Raw genomic sequence first — 24232 nt, 5'->3', positions numbered from 1 at the left:
CAAGGTAGTGCTTTCTTATTCTTTACATGGGAAAATGCCCTAAAAGTCTACCTGTGCTAAGGGAGTTGATGACAACTGCATTACAGCTCATGCCCATGTCCTGAGGAGGTTGAAAACAGTTGTCTCACTGAATGCAAGTGGTACTTCGCTCCTCCACAAAGCAGCAGCTTCATAGGGCTTGCAGGATCTTGGCAGGACTCAGGGCCTGTCAGCGATACAGGATCTGGCAAATCACCTCACTACCACTTTGCACTGTGATTTAACAACCGGTGTTTCAGAGGAGGAGCCATGCGAGGGTATGCGTGGTGAAAAACAGTTTGCTAACTAAGCATTGGGTAAAGGAGGTGGTGCTTCTGAGGTAGGCAGCAAAAGGAGTGACAAGAAGTTAGAAAACGTAGTTAAGGGCACCTTATTCCCCAGGTCAAAGCTTTACCACCCAAGCCCAAAGAAAACCAGGGTCATCTCTATACAAAGATACGCCATATATTCAAGTAAATTTCTTAGTTTTCAAGGTAGGGACCTAATTACCCAGCATTTAGATAATAAATAAATAATATTTATTTAGTAAGATGTGTCACTTATGTGGCATGTGTGTTGTTTTGTTTTCTCTGGGGCAAAGATAAAAAAGGAAGGGAACTATTACTCCATACCATCATGTCCTCAGCTCATAGGAACCATTCTGGTTTCCAAGTTAACGCCCAGTTACTAATTTGAGAGTGCTTTCAAACTGAAGTGTTTAAGAACACTGATGTCAAATTTGTTACCTGCCAGAGCATTTATTAATGCAAAATTGTGTTGTTAATTTTCTTTCCTGCACATCCCCAGCATTTGACTAGGGAAGCCAATTTTGCAGAATGGCTGTACTGTTAATAAGTAACTGCAGAGTATACAAGCTACTGCTCTGATTGCTTACCTCCTGCAGAACTGTGTATGAGTGCATGCTATCTGAAGCATAGCCTGTGCATTTCCTCCTTTCTCACTCTTGATGATGCCCCGGTTTCTTCTTTCACCTAAGGATGGCTAAATTCTTTTATCTACAGTAAGGTAATGTCTCTAATTATGAAACTGGTTACTTAGTCTATGAGCAGCGTATTAATCCTAAGCAGACACTGTGGCTCAGCAATGTAAGGGAAAATATGTTTGGGATGCATATAGAGGTGCTGCCTCGATGACAAAAATAACTGAATATGCCTTTTGGCTTCAAAGTTGACATAACCCAAGGAACAGCTGTGACACAAACAGGAAGCAGTGACAAGCTGTCAGAGACACTCCCACTAATGATCACTTACTGCTCCTGCTCTACGTATTATTTCAGAGTCCTGAAGGAGGAAAGGGTCTGAAAGCAGAACAGTTCACTCTCCTTGGGAAGCAGCCAAGAACTGTTTATTCATAAAATCTAAACTGCTCTGAACCTAGGAGTGGCAGACAGCACAAACGTCTATACATCAGGGTCACATCGTTTGACCTAAATGAGGGAGGCATCATTTAAAATTTTCTGTACCCAGAAACTATCTCGTTTATACGGATGCATATAATTAGTGACAAGGAGGATATATTTTGTAGTTTCTGCTCTTCCAGTGTCATTTGGGTGTGTTTCAATCTCAAAGTTAAGCCTTAAGTATGTTAACACTGAAAGGGCTGCTATTATCCTTATTTTCTTGTTCTTCCTCCTTTTGCATCAAAGGACCAACATAATACCATAAATATTCTTAAGGTCCCACTGAACTTGTATACAAATTTCATGTAGCAAAAGCCTGAGAGAGTAAGTGAATGTGCTCATTGTCTGCTCTGCTCTTACTGCTGGCGCTGACTGCCAGTCACCCTGGCAGGAGAGGGCAGGAGCTGCCAGGAAACCTGGTTTGTAGTTTGAGCAGAAGTCCCACATAGAGAGAGAGAACTCCAGAGAAATCCAAAGGTGTTGCTGCCAGAGGTGCTTACAGACAGGAAAAGATAGTGACATAGCAAAGCAAAAGGCTACCAGGCACAGGGCCTAGTAAGGTTCCTCCTAACTGGAGGAACTCCCTGGGTGTCATTTTATCCTGCTTTGCAGGTCCTCACTTTGAATTTGGTCACATTGTTCCTCTGTAGGGGCAAACTGCTAAAAGGCACTTTTAAGCCCTGCTATGCTCTTGGCTGTCTTTGGACTTTGCCCTGTGTTAAAGATGGAGGAGGCTTCTGGCAGTGCAGATGCTTTGCAGGGAAAATGCTGCTGCGCCAGTCCTGGACACTGGGGCTCCTTCTGGCATGTTGCACAATAAATGTTAGAAACAACAGTACTATTTGTTCATCTCTACATTGTAATCAGTGTCTTTGCTTCCAAGGGGTGATAACAATACAGCAGGGTACAGACATTACATCTGATGCGGTAAAGGTGGCATGCTTCTTACTTCACACTAGGTGCACTTTGCATTCATTCCTGCCCACCACGCATCCTTCTTCCAGGGACAATGCCTCTGTGAACCAGCTTTTCTCCTCCTGACCAGTGATTTGACTCTAGGGAGCTGCCTTTCAAATTCTGCCATTAAAATTACTAGGAAGTGTGGTGGCAATTTGCCTGGTTCACAGGTTGGTTTCCTCACTTCACGTGCTCTTCAATCACTGTGGACAGAGATGGTTACTTTGTGAGGGCCAGTCCTTGGGCACTCAAATCAATCCGAGTTTTCCTCTGGGGTAAATTAGATATGCAAATGACCTTTTATTGCTTATGGTAAGGGCAGACCTGGTCAAGACTGTGTCTTTTGACAGGGATTTAAAAACCAGAAATCTCTGGAGAAATACTTTATCTTTTAGAAGACAATCATTTACATCTTTCTCCTTGTAAAAGCTAAAACCACAGTCGAGTGGTATCAGATCCTGGCAAAGTATAAACTGGAGTTGTCAAGAAAAATTTAATGAAACCAGCTCTCTTCCCCACAAAACTTAAATATAAACCAGACTTTTAAATTAGCCTTTGGGAGAAAAAATGTAGGATTGTGGAATTAAAATAATATCTAAAGGGAAGTTCTTGTTTGGGAACATATATTTCAGGTCTTTTTATTATTCTGCAATATCTACTATCAGACGTACAAAGAATTCAAAATATTTTCTTACATTATGGGTGCAAACAGTGGACAAAGTGGCATTTTCTATCACTAACTTCCATGTATTTTGGTGTTGTTTTTTTTTCCCTCCAATTCAAAATGAAATTGGATTCTGAAATGTCAAAATCCTTTGCAAAATGGGAACTTCTGTCCGCACAGCTCTCTTCAAGCACTTTATGGGTGAAAAGAAAGCTGCTTAGTATGTTTGTATGTTAAGTGAAGATAACCTCTTTTTGTGCTTTCAACCAAGCCAGAAAAACAAGTAAATGACCTTTCAAGCCACTCAGTTTACAACTGCCTCCTCCAAATACAATTAACATCGGGATATCCTGAAGGTAGGATGATTGGAAAAGCATGGTTTGCATGAAGCTATTCTTGGAATACCGGTAATACTTCTGCATCTTGGCCAAATATAACCTTTCAGTTCCCTTCTGCAAGGTATCCAAGGGAAAGCATTATGCTGTATTTATAACTTTCCTCCCATTTCTCTGACTTTACTGCTCTTTTTGAAGTACAGAGTGCATTCTGTTCTTCAGACATATAGGAAATATGTCAGCTTTATCTTTTACCTATGGGCTCTCCCTTTCCACTAAAGTGCAGTAGGGACATACACAGGTCACTTCTATTCCATTTAGGAAATTGTGGCTAATATATTTTCTGAAGACTTTTATGACAGTGTTACTACTACTATGAAGAAAGCAGTTGGCATTTGTGACATAAAAACTATCACATAGTCAGTGTAAGAATAAAGCAGTGTTAATACTACATTTTTCTTTACTTTTCTCTGGAAGTGGGTTTTGTTTCATTAAACAAACAAAACCCCAAACCTAAGCTTCTTTAGTCAGGCATAGCTTGTAATGACGTAAAACTAAAGCACCCCAATTCTTTTGTTCATACTATCTGAAGTCCTAACTCAGAAAGAATTCAACAGAGAAGAATGAAACAATTGAGGTAGATGGGACTGATTTGCTGTCTCCTTATTCCTGTCAGCTTGAATATCTCCATACTTCATCTTATACATGACTCACAAGACAATTCATTAAATTAAGCTCTCTGTTCTGGTCTGGTTTCTGTTTTACCATGGTATTTGTAACTGTTCTGGTATTTGATACCTATTAAAATATGCCTCAGTCCTTTCTTCTCATATAGTTACCTCCCCTGATCACATTTGTGAGCACGGAGAAATGAAAAATACCAGTAGTCTACCTGCCTCTTTCAATCTGTTTACCACTCAGCAATTGTTTATGTAGCCATTTTTACACTTCCACTCAGCTCTCCAGAAATCTACGAAGAATAGAAAAAAGGACAAAATAACAGGAGAAACTCTTCCATTTCCTACTGGAAGCAGAAATAAATTTTTCAAGATAAGCTCCTCAAAATAGATGTTCTCTTGTAATGACAGATGGTCTATATATTGTTTTACAGACTCCATTTATAATAATACAGCTTGGTTGTGTTTGGGTTTTTTTAAGGTTCTGTGTTCTCAGTATGTTCTTGTTCATTTTCCTGCAAGCATATGGCTAACAGTATGAAAGATGATTTAGGTCTCTAACCAGGAAACCTTCATCCTAGCTGCAGGGACCACTGATTCCTGATCTCTCCCTCCAGTAGATCCTACCCAACAGACACCACTGTTGCTATTACTGCTTTTCTTACAGATCTTAGATAGCACGAGGTGTCTTTCCATTCCCATTCTCCCTCTGGAAAGCCTTGGGGACAGTCAGAGTAGCATACTGCCAGCACCAGTTATTTCATTTTTCTGACTGGAACTGGGGACTGATAGGTGACCCACGGGGTTGAAATAAACGATGTCATTCCTAAAGGTCTCCTGCAGTCATAGCGATATCTATCTTGATGTAGGAGGCCTGGAGGCAGTTTTACTGCCCTTTCCACTTTCCACATGCTGTAGTTTTTTTTATTCCTAAGTAGCCTTTAGTACTTGCATACCATCCTGCTCTGGCTGGGGACAAGGCTGTGCTGGCTCAGTGGTCTTGTCTGAAGCTACTGACTGGTGACTCTCCCTTGCTTTCTGGCAAGCCAGACGCGATGAAAATACTGGTCTGGAAACTATGTAGTCAGTATGGTGCTGTGCCAGCACTAAAATTTCTCATCAACAGACAGGACATACTGGCTAACTCAACTAGATAGCTTCCAGATCACAGCTGGCTTGCCTCCAGCCCTTTCTTAGTGTGGCCACAGCAGGGCTCTGCCTGTCCACTCCCATATATGCAAGCAGAGCCTTTACAGCCTCCTTTTTTTCGGATCTTTTAGACAATTTTTTGTCTGCCATAGCTCGATGGCAGGTTATAGTTGGATTGCACCCAGTTTTGATATTAATTGCTGCTCTCTGTTGGGAAAACAAAGCATGTAAAACTAACAAAGACAACTGAAAGCTGTGATTATATCAGTCCTGAGAATTCTACTACTTGTGTGGAATAAAGCCTAAGTAAATATCAATTTTCATATAGTAAAACACTATTTAACAACTCATTATTACGTAAAGAAGTTATGAACTTTTCTCATCCTCTAAGACAAAGAGAGTACCCAGTGGCAAAACATTAGCTTGTACAATTACGAATCTTAAAATAGACTTTTACAATCTACTGGAAAGAAAATAAATACATAGACAGCTAAACGGTGCAATGGTCTGCATTTAAACCTCTGTTCAGCCATCATCACCTATTCAGCAAAGGAAAGCCTATGCTGACATCCACTGACTTTGAAGTGGTTTGCTACATCAGGAGTTGAGGAGTTAAGAACACCACTCACGTTCAGTGGAAGTAGAATTTAACTGTCAACCAGGAAATTAGATTATCTTTTCTGAGAGACGCGTCAGCAGAAGCACACGTAAGCATCTGTCAGCTCATACATCTTTATTGCTGTTTGGTTTTGCAGACAAGAACATGCCCCTATTTCCTCTAGCGTGAACATTGCCAGAGGCTCAGAAATCCAAGCTGCTGCCATGCTTGCTACCCAACACAACCATCTGCTGGACTGTATCCCTCATTTGTATTTCCTTCTAGAAAGGAACTGGCAAAATGTCTTTTCTAATATTTTTGGTGAGGCTCATATAGGTTTTTTGCTTGGCTGGTTGTTTTGGTTTTTGTGCTCTGTTTTTATAAAGCATTACTCCTGGCTGCAGACCTCCTTTTACTTCTGATGACGAATAAAGGATGGACACCTGGCCCTTCTTTAACACTCTACATTAGCAGGCTGTTCTGCAGCCAGCAGCACAAGCTCTTGCTGTTTCTGCTCTGTGTATTCTTACTTGATGGCTTCTGGCAACTGTAGCTGCCGGTGATCAGCACTGGGGTAGCAGAGAGCAGCTGTGCCAAGCATGGCAGCCAGCAGGTTTCAGTGATGTTACAGGAATGGATTATACAGGACCTTTATTTTAATGGGAGATATTTTCTACTTTAAAATATCGGGGGGTTCTATGGCTGTGTGGCTTGTACTTTTTGCAAGTTGCCTGTAACTGAAGATAGATACTCAAGCAAGGCTAAATTCTCAAGGAACTTAAGAAGGGCCAGGCCAACCGCAGTTTAAAAAATACAAGTATTTCACATAATGGTGATAGTTGTTATGATAATTCAGGATGGCTAATCACATATACAAACAAATACTCTCTGATGAGTCTGACTTCTTCTGTTGTAAAGAGACAAATCTTCATTATTCGGTGTGTGTGTGTGCCTGTCAGAAGGCCTGGATGCCTTCCTGTGCTGGTAAGAAAGGGCAGACACCTGATTCATGAAATCACTGTAGGTGGAGAAATGTTCCCTGACTGGGTTTGTTTTTGCTAAATGGTTGTTGCAGCAGAAACAACAAACATCAGCCTACACAGCTGCTCTGCTCTGGCTGTAACTGCCCCACCTATATCTGATGTTAGTGTGTGCTTTCACTACTTACAAACCTCAGCCAGGAGTGAGCCTGGGCAGGAACTGACATCTGCCAGTGAAGCACTTAAAAGCAGTAGACTGTGTAACACGTATCAGCATTCGCAATGGTCTGAGTGTGACTCCAAGACCCTGGTTCTGCCAATGTCATTGTAAGGGAGAAGGGCATGTTTATTGACTGGGATGGGGGGAAGGAAAGATGCCGTGAGGATCCTGGAGCAAAAATGAGTATGCAGGGCCTGAGAAAGACCATACCGGAAGCCAAAGAGTTCCTTTCACTGGTATTACCAGCACAGGCAGGGAGAGAGGGAAGAGACAAAATGAAATAGAACATTTTAACAAGTGCCCTCACTCGGTTGCTTGTGCTGGGCAGGCGATATTCCATAAGGGACATATAGATGTACAGAGATATTAAAACCTGCCCAAGGTAACTGTTAGCAGCTATTCCATTTTGGACAATATAGACAGTGTAAGGGTTATCCATGCTGGTGAGGTGGTCATGATAAAGAAATACAGCTGCAGCTGGAAATCTATATTTATATAAGTAACTAAGCTTTGAAATACTTGCTGAAAATGAAAAAGTACTGCATGGTTAGGAAACCAGAAGGCAAACATTTAAAGACGTGCTACTGCTTGTTTTTTTTCCCCCACCAGTTTTAGGATGACCCTGCTGTGCAATTTCTTAACATTTGCGGTTAGGCACCAGAAATACCTTCCCGTATTTCAGGTAGGCAACTGACAAGCGCTGTAGCGAAGCACCCGTACGCAGAGCCGGACCCGGGATCGGGTCCTGCCTGGAGCTCTCCCTAGCGATGACGGGTAAGGTGCAGAGGGTCGGGCCGCCTCCGGGAAATGGGAGAGGCTGCCGGGGTGACAGGTGGTCTGAGAGGACAGCCGCTTTTCTCTTCCCTCAGTGGCGAGGCCCCGCCAGGGGCTACAGTTCCCGTCGCAGGCTTCACCGAAGCGGGGCCGGCACGGACGAGACCTCGGCGGGGAAACTACCTCCGCCACAGCCCGGCCCGACCCTGCGAGGGTACCCGGCTGCCCCGAGTCGAGTCCCGCATAGTACAGCCACGGCCCAGCCTTGCACCGCAGGGCGCCCTCCTCCCCTTAGGCGTCGCGGCGGGGAGGGGCCCGGGCGGACCGGTCCCGCCGCGCAGCTCCCGCGGCCGAGCGCGGCTGCGGATCGCCGCCCGGCCGCTCGGCTTAGCGCGGCACAGGCCGGGCAGGAAGGAGAAAGCTTCCGGTGGCAGCAGGGCAGAGAGAGCAGCGGCACCGGGTAAGCTCGGCTTGGGGGGGGGGGGTTGCCGTGCACCTGCCGTGCCCGCCGCGGAGGCGGAGCGGGGGCGTCGCCGGCGCTTCCCGCCTGTGCGGCGGAATCGGCCCCTTCTGCCGCGGGGCTGCTCGGAAAAAGCGGCCGGGCGGGGCGGCAGCGTGGGGTGCTCCGAGTGTCCGCCGGTAGCAGTGGAGAAGGAGCTGCGGTGCTGCCGGGGTTCAGGCGTTCGCCTTCCCGGACGCCGCTGCACTAGCTTCTCCGTTCGCTTTCCTTCACCTTTTGTCTTGCTTTCACCCTCTTATTTCCCTACGGGCTCCACCAGCGGGTGGGGTCAGACGCCCTACAGGGGGAAGGTTGTTTTGCGGGCGCCCCTGGCGAACCAGGGGCTAACGTTGGTAGCGGCGGGAACAGCCGCTGGCTTATGCCCCGAAGGGCGCCTACGGAGCAGCTGTGACCCAAGGGCAGTGTCCAGCCCTCGGTTGGCGCTGAGCTGCTTGAATCCTCCCGTGGACTGCGAGCAGCGGCTCCTAGGGTCACTGCGCCTCGTACTGCTGGGGAAGGCCGCCGAAAGAGAGGTGTGTGCGTGCCGCCTTCCCTTGGGCTGGCCCCGCGGTGAGGCTGTGCTTACGTCCTTGGCCTATACCCGACTTTTGGAGAGGCTGGGTGACTGCCCTTGATTCCACAGGGTCATCTTGTCTTGCGGTAGCTGCCGCTGCGGTTATTAATACCGGGTGCTGGGACACAGGTGTGGATTCACTGTGTATTCACAGGGTTCCTGTCCCCTGTTAAGCCAGGATTAACCGTTTTCCACTTTGTGTATTAAATGGAAAGAATACAGCCATTTAAGGTCCGAAGGAGACGGATTTGGCAGTTTATGGCTCAGGTGCAGAGCTGCTGGGAATTAATTACAATATGCATTTGCTCTGCACGTGTTTAAAGGCCTTTTGAGTCCTTAAGGGCACCCTGATGAGGACGTGCATTACCCACTGTCCCTTCGTACACAGAATTAATGTCTGTCTTCCAGGGGAATTGTGCGGGGGGAAGGGGATAGGAGCAGGCAGGAGCTTCGCTCTGGTACCCCAGCGTGCAGCACAGCTGAGCCAAGGTTTGCAGTGGTAAAGGCCAGTCACAAACGGTGGTGTTTTCCTGAAACAGGAAGGGAGCTATGTTTCAGCCAGTGCAGCAGGAAGCCTGAAGGAGCAATACAAAGTTTTAAGGTAAATATGGATTCAAAGTAAGTACCAGAGTATTGCTTTATACAGTATGAGGAGAAAGTGTAGTATTTGTTTTAATTGTCAGGGAAAATAGTTGCTGAAAAGGAAAGAACATAAAACCGGTTTGAGTGATGGAATTGGAGTTTCTCCTTGGACTTCATTAGTAAAATGGAAGCGTAAAGGGTGTAGTGGTGAACTACCAGTTATGTGTTGTAGCCTGTTAATGTCATTCTAAAGAATAGCTTGGTTTAAAAATCTGGTTTAATCTACAGGAGGATGTGATCTTTATAGCCTGTTGTCAGGAATTTTATTGCCACTAGTTTCTTTGCTTTTGTGGAGGAAGTTCTGCTTGTTAACAGCACGGGAATGTCAGAGGAACTTATGGATGTATGGAGACAAAGAGATTGTTGATGAGTAAATGAAAACTCATCTCTGCCTGCAGCAGGTAAAATGAAATCGGGCCCAGTCAGATGGTTAGAGTGCAGTTCTCTAAACACTGATGAAGTCCAGTCACCTTTGCTAGGGCCGTGTGATTCCGGTCTTACAGCAGGGATACACTGTTAGGAGGTAGTAGTGAGTGTGATCTGTCTGGCAGGTCCACAGATGAGCAACCTTGTGTGACTATAGCACTGAAACTTTTTGTACCAGGCGTGAAGTCTTTTTCTGCTTACGCTAAAGCAGTAAACCTGTTAAACAGTTACTTTTCTATGTTTACAATTGCCTTGTCCCTTTGTATTTTAAGAGAACCATTTAAAGAAGTTTATGACCTCAGAGTTTTGTTCTTTGTTAGCCTCTCATTTTTTTCCTAGTAGATATTTCTGCCAGCCCGTGATCAGTTAAATAGTATAGTGTTTGGGATGTCTGTGACATAGGAGAAGTGGGGTTTGGGATCACCCTGAAATAGGCCTCTTATTGCTGGAAGAAAGATTCACTCCTACTGTAAGATGCTTGTGCCCACCTCTTCTTGCCTTTCTTCTCCCACTGGAGCTATCAACAGCTCATTTCAACCAAACATGAAATTAGTGACAAGCAGTTGTTTCGAAATCGGAGTTCAGCTGACATAACTAATGGGCCGTGGCTGTAAGGGGAGTCCCACCTTTAGTAGCTGCCTTTATGCTCTTACTGCTTCAGATTCATCCTACGTAACAGTTTTGTGGCCACAGGTTGACTTAATGTTCTCTGTTGGACCAGCTGTTTTTCAGAGCAGGTTTTCTGATGGATCAGCCACCTGAACCATTGCTCTGTGACTACAAGGTCTGATGTAGAGGGAGGCAGGGACCTGCAGCTTTGGATGGGAGACTGGAGGAGGGTGTAGGATTGCGCTTTCCCTAATCTCTGCAACCTCAGAGAGGAGGTAAGAAACTCCTTTTGGAATGATTATGGGGTTTGCTGATTAATTGCACAGCCAGTTATGTGGTGCAGGGCCAGGGGGAGGTGGTGGAACATGCCAAACGAGATTAACACGTTAGTTCACTTTTAGGGGAGGGAGGTGACAAGTTGAACCAGGACACTGGAAAAAACAAAGGTGTGGAAAAACTACAGGTATGGCAAAAATGTTTCATCAGAAAGGAGAAGACTCTTGATCTCTTGGTGGGGTACTCTGTTATGTGAAGAGGTGGTAGTTTTCTACTGTTGCTGGGGGAAACAAGTCTTTGTGGATAGTGAGGTTGTCGGTTGCTGTCTTTGACACAGCAGATAATGTTTGATATTGCAGTTCAGCTGGCTGAGGAGTAGTTTTGATTTCTGTAGTAAAATGGGGCAATAAAGATGAGAGGAGAGAGGCTTACACCTTTGCCTGCCCTGTGGCAGCCTCTAAAATTTCCAGTTTAAGACAAACCTTTGGTCTTGGCAGGTGTGTTTTCTTCTGCTTTAGTTTACCTCCCATTTATTGCCTGGAGAGCTAGTCCTGTATGCCAACAGCTGCCAATCAGGAGCATGACTGGCTGTTGCTGGTGTTAAGCCCAATAGCTGGGCTACCAGGAGGGTATGGGTTCTGTTGTAGCCCCCAGTGTGTTACTTGTCATCCTGCTGGGGTGGTTCTGCTGTTAGCACACAGTGAGGCCTTGTTTGCATGCATGAGTTGTGGTCACACCTTTTGCCCACAGTGCCTTTTATCATTTTACTCAACAGCTGGCTCACACTTGCTGTGAAATAATAGTGCAGCTAATTCCTGTTGCAGTACCTGTATTACCCCTCTGTTAAGGGGCTTTGGCCCAACAGGAGGAAAGCTCTGAAATTTTAAACCAAACTAAATTGATGCTGCCATGGTCTCTCTCTTCCCTGCATTTCACTTACACACCTCTCTCTGGTTCTGGGCAAGCTGGTGCAGAGAGATCAAGTACTGAAAAAAAAACACTTTTTGTTTGTTGGTTGGTTTTCTTTTGTTTCTTTTCTGAGTTTTCTGAGGATGTGGTGCTTTGTGCAGCACTGATAACTGAGGCAGGGAAATTGGGCTGGAAGAGGGAGTGCGGGTTGAGTCTTGCTGGCAGCATTGTTCAGCAGCACCCACTCTCAGGCTGGAGGAGTCTATTCTGGTCTGAAAACACTATAGTCATTTTTGAACAAATTTCAGCCTCCTGAATGTTTCTGATGTAGTAAAATAGATCTTTGTAAGGTGGGGAATTGCCTATGTGTAGTCTTTCTGGGACAAAAATACTGCATTTGGATGTCAGCTGTCTTTGGATTGTGTTCTGTCTTTCCCTTGTGTCCTCACTGCTTTATGCTATGCTGACTTCTAAAAATAGATTATACAGGATAAAATTTAGAAAAGGCTGCTATTTATATTTGCTTAAAATTCTTCATTCAATTTTTGATGTCTAGGTTAGTTATGGTAATTACCCGTTTCTGAAACGGGAAGCTGCTGATCCAAATACTACGATTGGAAAATACTACAGTAACTCGATAAGAATATTTACTTATCAGCATCTTTTATTTGAAGATCAGCAATTAACAATGGCAGAGTAAAGAATTTGCCACGTTGTGACTGAAGGTGTAAGGAAAAAAGCCTACAGGGAGATCAACTCAGCAGCGTATCTTCCACATTTTTCAACAGCCTATCATCACACGGCTTTGGGAGGAGCTTTGTAATGTATTCTGAAGAACAAATAACGTTGTCAGAAGTGCATAATTGTGTTGCCTAAAATTTGATACAAGCTGTTGAGTAGATGGCTCAGCTTCCTCCTGGGATTCGCTTCATCACTTCATTTTCACGAGATCAGTGGTAAGTCTTGAAGTATGGTGGCAACCTTTGTTTTGAACAGTGTGAGTTTGTACCAGAAACAGAGCAAGGCAAATACTGTTGCCTTGCTCTATATTTGCTTTCTCCTTGCTTAATATATACAGAAGAAAATATAGACAATTGTACAATAAATAAATCTGGCTGACATTTAAAAAGTGAGATACTTTGTGAGGGAACCCAGACAAACCTTTACAAGTCAAGGGCACTAGAGAATAAAGCCTTTTGTCCTTTTCTTTGCAAGGTATGGATTTGAAGGGGTAAATTTCAGATATTTATGTTCAGACTCCTAGGTGGGAGGGGTGCTCGAGGTTAGCTTTCTTCTCTGAACCAGAAGTGTATTTTCTCCCCCCAGATTTGATGTGTAATATACCCTTGTAGAATAGTTTTAGTTCTTGCTACTGTAATATTTAAAACCAAAACAAAACAGCCCTCAGAAATCCCAAACCAAACCCTCTTTGCTTTAGGAAAACTAATCCTGGAAGTTGGATGGCATTAGTTCTTGTGCTTTCAGAGACAGAAAACTGAGTCAGTTGTGTGTGAATAACAAAAAGTAACAAATGAAAGCCCAAGCACTTTCCATTTGAGCAATTTTACCATACTTTCTCTAGTACAGCAACAAAGTAATTTCAGTTTTACCACTTTCAGGATGTTTTCAGTTACGGGGGTGAATACCTTCGCTGCAGGATAACTCTTTTTTTATTTTTATATTATTTTTTAACATCTCTCTGAATATGCCAGAACTATAAAATAAGACTCTTGTTATCTTAAAGTGCATAAGCAGAAAATTATTTAAAGAGGTTCATTAAAAATTAGGGACTGTAGTAGGCTGTGTGATATCAGATCTTTGTATGTATGTATGTCCTTTCATTTACAAATGTTAGGTTTAAGATCAAGGCTAGCAGAAGCCAGTCGATGCACTGTGATCTGTCTATTGTTAAAAAGCACAAATCCACAAAGCACTTTCCTTCTTAAACAACTGAAATGTGCTGTAGGTGGAGAATAGAATAGATCAGATTGTTATCTTTCTTTAATGGTTGCAGTGACAGGGATTTTGAGGTAACCTTAATTCAGATGAGCTGCAGAGAAAGACCCAAGAATGCCAGGGAGGTACCAGGGAAAATTCACAATCCCACAGCTGGTTAATTATGTTCGTGTGCTCCAGCTGGCAGTACACACAGGCAGTGTCAGTCCCCTGTCATGGCCGATTTCTTTTGTTATAGAGGAAGGCAAAAGTAAAGCAAAATCCTAAAAGCAGCAAGGAATGAAAGAAGGAATAACCCACAGTAGCCAAACTGACAGTTCACAGAGCTATAATTTATGTCCTAATCATACCAGAAAACTGGATGAGACAGTGAAATGTGAAATATGATTATAAATATGTTTAATGTTGAGCTGTCTTTTAATAGCTGCCAAAGGATGGCTGTAAACAAGGTGGATTGGCTCTGTGGGTTCCAGAGCACCGTGATGTTGTCCTGTGCCTGTGTGCTACGCAGCTCCCACCCAAAGCCAGGTCACAGCAGATGTTGTAAAGTAGTGTAACTTCTGGAGTGGTTCTTCGGGCTGTTAGGGAACATGGAAAAAAAATGTCTTCCGCTATTAGAAGATTACCAGTGACTTTTGTAATGGTTGTGTGACTTAGTGCTAAAAGTAAATCTGAATAAAATAAGTTTCAAATACTTTCTTTTCCTTTTTTTTTTTTAAATATTGTAGGTACAGAGCCTTCATTTTCTCTCTCACTTTCTTGTTGTATGCCAGCTTCCATTTATCAAGGAAACCTATCAGTATAGTTAAGGTAAGCAAGGTTGCATCCTTGTTTAAACATCCTTCTACTCGTATCAAACACGGAAGTAGTCACCTTTTTCAGTATTTCCTTTTGTGAAAGGCAGTGTTGAACTTTAACTTGGAATGGTTTAAAAGCTGAAAACCTGATAAAGCTAGTACGCAGTGACATTTACTTGATAACATGTAGTGAGACCACATAGAATATTGTGTATGTGTCTAATCTTTGGGTTTAAGACTTGAAAGACCTATGCCTGCACCTAATTCATGTGCGTTAATCTAATTATAGACACTTGGGAGTTTCCAGGTTTGCATTCATATGTTTGGAAAAAGTCAGTCATAAGTGATGAGTTGAACATGATAAAATTCTGCTAACATTTACGAGACTGTTACAAGTGCTGTTGAGCATCACAGACATATTTGCCTGGACACCTGGGATTCTCTTCCCAGTGAAGCTGGTGGCAAAATATAACCTGATTCTAGGTTTCTTAGTTTGACCTTCAACTTGTGTAACTTGCTAAACACAAATCATATCCCCCAGGGCAGTGTTGAATATAACTGATGAGTAATAATGGGTAACAATAACAGCTTGATGTTAATGCAGAATTTCAGAATTCTTCATTATCAGAAGCACCAGTTCACTGCCTCCTATTGTTTCTAACCATGTAATTACTCTTTCATGTAATGGTGTCTTCACCCAGCAAAATACCAAACAGTAATGTCTAACAATTTTACTGATTTCAGAGGGTTTGACACAAGTTCGTACAAAGCTAGAGGTGTTAAATTTGTTGCTGTATGGGGATTAACAGTCATAAGTGAGTTTTCCATTTTCACATTCCTGTTCTTCATCAGGGAGAGCTGCATAAGCATTGCGCTGCTTCACATGAAGTTGAACTCAACTCATACAAAGAATATGCTGCCCAGATTCAGTCTGCGAAAAAGCCATCTAATGTATCTCAGTGCGGTTGGGAGCCATTTGGTAAGGGTTATTTATTTTTGGTTTTGTTTTTTTCCTTCATAATAATGAGCTGTTGTTCATAATTAGATTATTTGCCTCTTGCTATTTCTCCTTCATGTGTGGAAGGATTCAGGAGATGTGTATGGGAGGGGTGTATTGTTCTCCGTGTTCTCACTGATATTTACGAAGAAAGTTAAGTGGTGATTTATAATGTCTTTACTACTTAATGTCACCTAAATAACATTATTTTACCTGTTATAAGTTGATTTCAGTAGATCAGTTCTGTGGAATTTTCTGTGAAGGCGGTGAGGCACTGGCACAGATTACCCAAAGAAGCTGTGGATGCCCCATCCCTGGAAGTGTTCAAGGCCAGGTTGGATGGGGCTTGGAGCAACCTGGTCTAGTGGAAGGTGTTTCTGCCCATGACAGGGGGTTGGGAATTAGATGATCTCTAAGGTCCCTTCCAACCCAAACCATTCTATGATTCTATTATTTATCTTCAGAATGGCTATTAAGGAAAAAAAGTGAAGAATAAAATTAATCATTATTTCCTGCTGTTTTAAGTCAAGGTCCAGCAATCATTTCAATAAAATTACTAGGTGTTTATCTAATTTGGAACTTTTCAGAGTCCTTATTTGCCAGAAGGAATATTTGTCTCTCCATTTTAATGGAGAAGATTGGTAGACTTGCAGAATAGAATTGACAACTTACTGAATAGCTTATGAACCTGGCCTTTCACTTAGATAGAAAAAATATTTGCCTACTTACAGTTGAATTTGAGTTTAATTGTATTTGAATTAAATTAAATTTGAATCATTCCTTGACACTTTTATCACTGCCAAGAACATCAGTGAAGTAGAATAGTCCATTCTGCTGATATGCCAGCCCACTCCATTCTATCTAGCTATCTATTCTAATTGTTCTTTAATTAGCCATTAAAAAAGCCCTACTCTGTTCAATGGTAATTGAAGATCTGACTTCTGCATTTTCTGTGGGCAAAATTCTGTGTATTAACTGCCTGGTTTGAGGTAATCTATCTACTGAAATTATTTGGTCCCACAGGTTTCCAAACGCGTTTGGATGCAGTTAAACTTGTTTGCTGTTTCTTGTCCCTGGATCAAAGGGAGTCTGTATTTGCTTGTCTAAAACACTGATTAGTTATCTTAATGGAGACTTCTGAGCTCCAGTGTCATCCTTTTCCCGTAAACACAGGTTATTGCAAAGCTACTCCTTTGGGATCACACTCTAGACTTGTTCTTTCAGCTCTGTTTTTCAGGCAACATAGCTGGCAAGCTGGGAGTAACACTGAAAGAAGGAATGGTTTAATAACTGATTTTATTCTTAAAGTCAATGGGAATTACAGGTCCTTGCAAATGGACAAACTGTCTTTCTTAATATGAGCTCAGGTCTCTTGAGGCTATCCTTGGTGTTTCTATCTGGGTGGAGTCCCTCCTGCTCCCTCTGTCCTTCCTGAAAGTCCTATTTAGTTGTAATTATGGTCATTTGCTGTACAGAGCAGACCCCTTTCTGGCTTTTTATTAAACAAGATGTCTGTCTCTGAGCAGTTGGAAAATGAAACGCAGAAGTCTTTAACCATTTCAAAAATACATTAAACTGATTCCTTAAAAGTATGTATGATGCATTTTTTTTAGCCATTTTGACTGTTGGGACCTCACACAGTTGCAACACATCTTTCCACTTTTAATAAGCCCTTTACAGTTTGGGGTTTCATTTGTATAATTACCTATAAGAAGGCGGCACCTTGCTAATAACTTACACTCTTCTCTTCCAAAGTGCTGTTTTGAATAAGATGGAATTAAGAATGGGCCTAGCAGTGTTTTCATAGTATGTTACAGACAAAAGGGTCAGTGTTAAAAAGGATTTGAGGGTTTTGTTTATTAAATAAAATATTTTTTGAAGTGCATGCTTACATCTAAAAGTGCCTTATGAAAATTAAATGTCAGTGCATGTTCACTAGTGTATAAAAATGATTGGGAAGTTATTGGTACATTTAAACTGATAATTTGGCTTGAAAATTATTCTTAGATAAGAACAACTACAAACAGTTACTGGGAGCACTGGATTACTCATTTCTGTGTGCATATGCAGTTGGGATGTATTTAAGGTAAGCATCACTTTCTTGGATACCTGCTTTATTGCTTATTGTTTGTTAATGAGGCTGTGCTACTACTGAGATACTGTCCTTTCCTACTGCAAAGTTTCTGATGAAAAGAGTGAGAATTTGGTTGCCAAGGGGAAAAAATTCATGTCATCCTGTGTCGCCAGCAGTATCATACCTGTTGGCATATAGAAAGCTTCTTACCTGCACCCACCCTGCATGCCTAGTGCAGGAATGCTTTAGAACTTGCCATCTAGCCTGTCTTCCCTTCCTGTGGAATATGAAGAAGTATACATCCTCAAACTTTATCAGTTTCCAACCTGCACAAGTAGATGAAACTAATTGTCCTGGTTTTCTTTATAGTCAGTGCACAGAAGCTTAAGTCATTTTAAAATGTGCAATATTGGCTGCTGTTTGGATATGCTGCTTTTTATTGACTCTACCCAGAACTTTCAAAGCTAGAATCATTAGCGAGGGAGACAAGTCTCACTTTAAATGGCTGAAGATGTACCTCACCTTAGGGGTCATTTGGATTAGGACTCTATAAATGACTTTCAGTGTGCTCCAGCTGAGCATCTCCCTGAAAGATGGTTGTGCAGATGTCAGTACTAGTAAAGATGAAATGTTTGTTGTTTTCTTTTTTCCTGTCAAGTGCTAAAAATTGCTCATTTGCTGCTGTGAAGAGGAGCAGCAGTTACCAGTAAAGTTTCTCCTCAACCAGAATTAAGCAACATAAAATATCTTGATTTGTGAAGGCCTGGGATATGATCTGATTTTTAATTACTGCCCTTCTTTTTATTTCCTTCCAAATTCCAAGTGGACTAATAGGAGAACGGCTACCTATCCGGTACTATCTGACAGTCGGGATGCTTGCTAGCGGACTCTTCACTGCAATGTTTGGATTGGGTTATTTCTGTAATATACATAACCTGTGGTTTTACATAATGGCCCAGGTAGGCAGAATATTATTTCAATACTCCTGGGTTTCCATGGTGCTGTTTAGTGTTGCACTGGTTTTCCTTCCTTCAGCTGTAAACAGGGATTAGTGGCTGAATGGAAGAATATAAATGCTGGAATACACTGTTGTTGATGACAGGCAAAAATGATAGGGTGGATAGCCCCAGGTTTTATTTTCAAAAGATGTTTTTTTTGGTGGAAGAAATCTTTGAAAACAAATGAAAGTGTTTCAGACTGTGTCAAGTTAGCGATCAAATCTTTGCAAGCTTAAATATGGGTGAGCTTTAAAACAAAAGTATTTACTTTTGTCAGTCTGCCAAGACCTGAGTGACGCATCTTGGCTTTCTCTGCAGGAAAATTACATTTATACTGGTAATGATGAGCAGTCTCCCACATTGGTGTGGCTGAGAACGGGCAGCTTCTGTAACGAGATTTGTTGTGTGGGATTTTTCAGAGCCCTTGTAGATCTAATCAAGTGTCACAAGAATATTTACTATTGACCTAAAACTAAATGTAGATCAGGACCAGGATATGGTTAGCATTTCTGAGTCATATTAGACAGGCCTGCACCTTGCACTGCCCCTTTCTTTGTGTCACTGCAGTAGCACTTTCACCACTGGCATGTTTGCATGGCATTGTGCAACATGGTAGTGCAGCAATACTAACTTTGGTACTGCAAGCTTTAATAACCATTTCACCAAGTCATCCATTTAATCATGTCACTGCCCCAACTCATGTGGTTTCCAAGCCAGGAGATGTCTCCTCTAGTGTTACGCTAACAATCTCTACCAGTGCTGCACCATCTGATGTGGTCAGTAAATCCTGGAATACCATGGGTGGTCTTGTACTGCCAGCCTAATTGTTTTTTTTTTTGTTGGGAAGAGTGAGGTTGCTTCATTGCATGTTCAAATGTGCATTGTACGTGTAGATTTAGATTCACTGTTAGGAAAAAATTCTTTACCGTGAGGGTGGTGAGGCACTGGCACAGGTTACCCAGAGAAGCTGTGGCTGCCCTATCCCTGACAGTGCTCAAGGCCAGGCTGGAGGGGGCCTTGAGCAACCTGGTCTAGTGAAAGGTGTCTCTGCCCGTGGCAGGGGATTGGAACTGTATGTTCTTTAAGGTCCCTTCCAACCCAAACCACTCTATGATTCTATGAATAACTGCACTGCGATCTCTGTCTTAATGTATAATTCTAGCTAAAACGCTTTTTAGGGGTTGAGTTGAGATGAGTTGGGATTATGATCTGTGCAACATGAAGGCTGAAATAGTTCTTACTTCAGGCTGAATGTAGTAGTTTTCTCGATTTATTTACAGGTGTCTGTTAAGCTTAATGTTCAAAGTTATCCAGTCTCCCCAAAAGTTTATTTTTTCTTGCTTTGTTTGGTTGCAGGTATGCTTTGCTTTTCAAACTGAGCTAAATACTATGTTGCTGTTTGAATGTGGGAATTCAGTTCTCTGTTCAGTTCAGTGCAATGTGATTTTTTTGATAAGCATGTGATTGAGTCAAATCACACGTGTGATTGTGTTAAATCACACGTAATTGGAGAGATGTAGGTAGAAGGAAGAGTCTCTCTGAAACTTCGTAACTTGGTTATTTTTGGAAAAGAATTTTTTCAAAAATCCCACTAAACTTCTAAATTCAAAGCATTTGTGTAGGCTTCCTTTTCCCAATGCAGTACTCGGCAGGGATTGCTTAGGAACCTGATTTATTATAGGCTATGCTTATTTATTATTATTTTTATATACTTTCAGATAGCTAATGGGTTGGTGCAAACTACTGGCTGGCCGAGTGTCGTTACATGTATTGGCAACTGGTTTGGAAAAGGAAGGTAAATAATACATAATCCAGAGTTTGGGAGTACAAATTGATACATTCTGAGCTGTAATATTATAAGCAATTTAAATATCTTTCTTTTGCTTCAGTGTTTTCTGGGGATGAAACAAGCAGGTAGATCTTTGATACATTGGTTTGAAATACTCTTCCTCATATCAAAATAGATTTTTGTGGTAGCTCTTTAGTCTGATGTTTAGCTTTTCAGATGAAATATTTCAGAATTGAATTAAGAATAATTATAGCAAATATTAGCAGTCTAAAGCTATTGTCAATGAAGGCTGTTATCATGCCACTGTAGTTTGGAATGTCTCACGTTTTCATTTGTGTTTCAAAGCAGTTTTGGTGTGTAACTCTAAAAGTATCTTTTTGCCTAATGTCTTTTTTTTTTCCCTAACCAACTTACAGAAACTCAAAAATTGCAATTTAAAAAATACCTGTGTCACTTGATTTAACCTTTCTTTTTGTCACTTTCCTTAAGTCGCCTCCTTTTTTTCCCCCCTTTAATCCTGCATCGAGATCACTCATAATGTTTATTTTGTCATGTCATACAGGAGTTTTCCTTAAATTTTGCAAGAGCTGCATGCCAAATTCAATGTTTGATGCATGTAGCATATAATAATGCCACTGTAGTGCCATTCATTGTAGATACATACCATTGAATGAACATAATTGACAATTGGTTGAAGAAAAGGGACATAAGGAAACTAAATATACGCTTTCTACGTAAAATCAAAGCATAGTTAAGAAGGTGTAGGTTTAGACTGGTTTTCCATAGTCCCTGCAGCCTTTGTGGTGAATGTTACAAAATGCAGAGAATGATAACCATCATATAATGTTAAACCGCTTTAGCGAGCCTGGCAAAACAATTACATTTATTCAGATTTTGCTTGTGCCCAAGCAACAGCCTTTGCTTTTAGGAGGCTGCATAGTGAACTGATGGATACAGCTTTGGTTTGAATGTCAGTGATCCGATTCTTGTTTTTATTTTGCTGTGTGTTTTGTGTAACATGAGCAGGCCTCTTAAATCTTGTCTCAGCCAAAGGAAAAGGCTTGGTTTAATTAAAATTAGGTTGTCCCAGGTAGACTCCTGCTGAAGGCAAGGCAGTTTTCTTTCCTTGTAAGTCATGGGAAAAACCTATTAACTGTCATGACTTCAGCAGTATTCTGATGGCTTATTTTAGCTTGGCTGGAACTATTCTACAGCAGCTTTAATCTGTGATTTCCAGGCAGACAGCAGTTTGATGTGTCTGTTATCCAGGCTTGTGCAGATGTTATCTTCTGGTGCCTAGCAAGTCCAGAATGTGATCAGAAGATACTGAATTTGCTCTGCTTATCCTGTATAGATTATTTTCTTCTGCATGATAAATCTAACATATCCAGAAAAGATGAAGTCATTGGTGCAATGTGTTTACAGGAGGGCTGTCATTCCCAGAAGCAACAGTCTTATCACACACATGCTGCACAACATCTGCATGCTTGTTTTTATCAAAGAAACTCTGTCCAGAAATAGACAAGCCCTAGCGGTGCCTTTAAATGCAGGCTGAATTGTGTCATGCACAGAGAAGTATTTATAACACTTCTATTAATATTTAGGTGTCTTTGAAATTGCCAGATGAAAGACTGTAGCATAAAGAAGTGGTCAGTTAAAGAACAGTAAGATTGCAAATATTTCACTGGCACCCCAGATGAACAATTATTTTTGATACACTTTTCTCAAAATAGTAATGCTTATTATTGGAATAATGAAATTTTTGTGTGGTTTTGTTTTTTTGTTTGTTTTTTTTTAAATTCAGGAGAGGTTTGATCATGGGAATCTGGAATTCACACACTTCAGTGGGAAATATCTTGGGATCCTTAATTGCTGCTTATTGGGTGTCTACGTGTTGGGGTCTCTCCTTCATGGTGCCTGGTGTTATCATTGCCGTGATGGGAATTGTTTGTTTCCTGTTTCTTATTGAACGTAAGTGCTTTAATGGAATAGAACTATGGAGGGCTCTTTATGGGTGAAGAACACCATCTGTTTAAGCTAAATGACCCAGTGCAAAGTATATTCCTCAAGCTTTGATGATACTTAAAAGAACTTCTGTCTAGAATACTAGATGGAGAAGAACCCATGTATGTCTGAAGAGTGTATCTGTTCAGACTCTGGTATACCTGAGAGAATAAGACTTCAGAATTCAGTCATTAATTCACTGTCTGTATAAATTGTTCAAGTGTATCTTAGCAGAATGTCCCACCTGTCTGCAATATATTCTGTGCTTCATTCAACCTATGACATGCATATTATGTGCTGTGAAATACAGAAGTCAGCTGATAGAGGAAGTTTTCTCACTTTAAAGTAGAAAATAAAAGGGAGTGCCCCATCTTGGCCCTGTGTAGACTCTTATGATTGCTTATTTTACTGTAACTGGCCTAACTCGGGAAGTAAAATTTTATGCAGATATAAGTAGAATGCTGTAATGAGCTGGACTGCCAGAATAGTACTTAATGTGGTCATAGCATGGGAAAAGTACCACAGCACCCTTTTCATTTTCTCTAAAGTTACAGTTACACATTTCTACCAGGACTGTTTCTGTGTTATATGAACTGTTTGTTTATTATCAGTAAATGACACTACTGGTTGGTCTTTTAAGAGGTATTCATTATGCTTGTTTTCATTATTAACTATGTGTGGTATTGTATTTCAGATCCTAAAGATATAAGTTGCTCCTGCACACTATCCAGTGTAAGTGAATGCTTTTTCTATTTTGAATTTTGCCTCTTAATACACATTCATTATGATAGTTCTGGCAATTAGATAATTTGTGTGGCCTTTTTGTGCTATGCTGTTATAACTGACCTTATACTTCAGGGAATATTGGTCTTCTATGCTTCACTGTCAAGCCAGTAACTTACTTCCTACCAAAGCAATGTGAATCAGGACATGAATGAGTTTGTTTTAACCAAGGTTTTGGAACAGATGATCTTACTTCAGTAAAACAGTTAAAAACTGTTCATCATTCTTGAGTTTTCTTACTCTCCCTCAGTCTTCCTGGGTATCTTCAGAGCATTTTTACCTATCTCCTGCTGTTGCTTTCCTTGCTTAGCTATAGCATGATGAGATAGCTGCCAGCCATATTCTGTGAAGGGTCTCTTGCTGTTTGAGAACCCTGCATTAGGCATTGCAGAAAGAGCAAACAGCCCTTTTGCTGAGATAGTATCAATGAACCATGCACTGATGGGCTGGGGAATGGAAAGTGGTATTTACAGGGAAGTACAGTAGGAGCACATGGCTAGGGAGAAGAGGAAGCAAGGGGTGGTTATGAAGTGACTGGAGCAGTCAGTCTGTGACAGTGAGTTTAGTCATGATATAATATGGTCTTTAGTTAACCAAAACTGACCTTAATGAAGAGCCGTGAGAAGGAGAGAAATAATCGGTGCTTAGTGGTATGGGTCACATAGCCAATCAATGCTTTAGTTTTTGTGGCATCACAGAATAACTTAGATTGGAAGGGACAGAACCCCTGGACATTGTATAGTCCTACCCTCTGCTCATAGTAGGTCTAAATCTGACATAGGATCAAATTGCTTAAGACTTGCCTGGCAAATTCCAAATCCTCAAGGATGAAGAAGCTGTTTATACATAGATTTTTGATTTTTTTTTTTTTTTTTTTTTTTAACATACAGTGAGTTTTAGAATGCATTGATCACGTTTTACTGGCCTCAAGGCAGTAGATTTTGCTATTGTATGAGATCTTATACTTCAAGGGCTTAAATTTTGGCAAGGTAGTGAAATTCACTAAGCTCTAAATATACTGTTACATGCACAAACTGTGGAATGCATACTGCATGGATCACGAGGGAGAATGCAGGTCTTGACACAAGAGTTTAAAAATCCAGTATC

At 41.5% G+C, this 24232-nt stretch overlaps 1 protein-coding gene across 6 annotated transcripts in view; it reads left to right on the top strand.

Annotated features, from left to right (window-relative positions):
- Positions 1-7768: 7768 nt before the first annotated feature.
- Positions 7769-24232, top strand: part of SLC37A1 (solute carrier family 37 member 1) — a 38184-nt gene continuing 21720 nt past the window's right edge. For 2 of the 6 annotated variants that reach the window (XM_061453502.1, XM_061453508.1), the window contains exons 1-9: positions 8098-8252; positions 12402-12683; positions 14412-14493; positions 15333-15459; positions 17485-17563; positions 18375-18510; positions 20268-20344; positions 22143-22309; positions 23037-23074. In XM_061453502.1, the coding sequence (XP_061309486.1) occupies positions 12628-12683; positions 14412-14493; positions 15333-15459; positions 17485-17563; positions 18375-18510; positions 20268-20344; positions 22143-22309; positions 23037-23074 (762 nt within the window). In that variant the 5' untranslated portion in view covers positions 8098-8252; positions 12402-12627. Of the gene's footprint in view, positions 7793-8097; positions 8253-10434; positions 10818-10848; positions 11006-12401; positions 12684-14411; positions 14494-15332; positions 15460-17484; positions 17564-18374; positions 18511-20267; positions 20345-22142; positions 22310-23036; positions 23075-24232 lie in introns of those variants that run through there. The other 4 variants (XM_061453507.1, XM_061453503.1, XM_061453504.1 and 1 more) reach the window with 4 other exon arrangements.

Source organism: Pezoporus flaviventris, unplaced genomic scaffold, assembly GCF_033815535.1.
Source record: "Pezoporus flaviventris isolate CSIRO_AGI_PZ_B2104156 unplaced genomic scaffold, CSIRO_AGI_Pfla_v1 ptg000015l, whole genome shotgun sequence".
Taxonomy (NCBI): Eukaryota; Metazoa; Chordata; class Aves; order Psittaciformes; family Psittacidae; genus Pezoporus; species Pezoporus flaviventris.
This window is presented reverse-complemented; position numbering and strand designations above follow the sequence as displayed.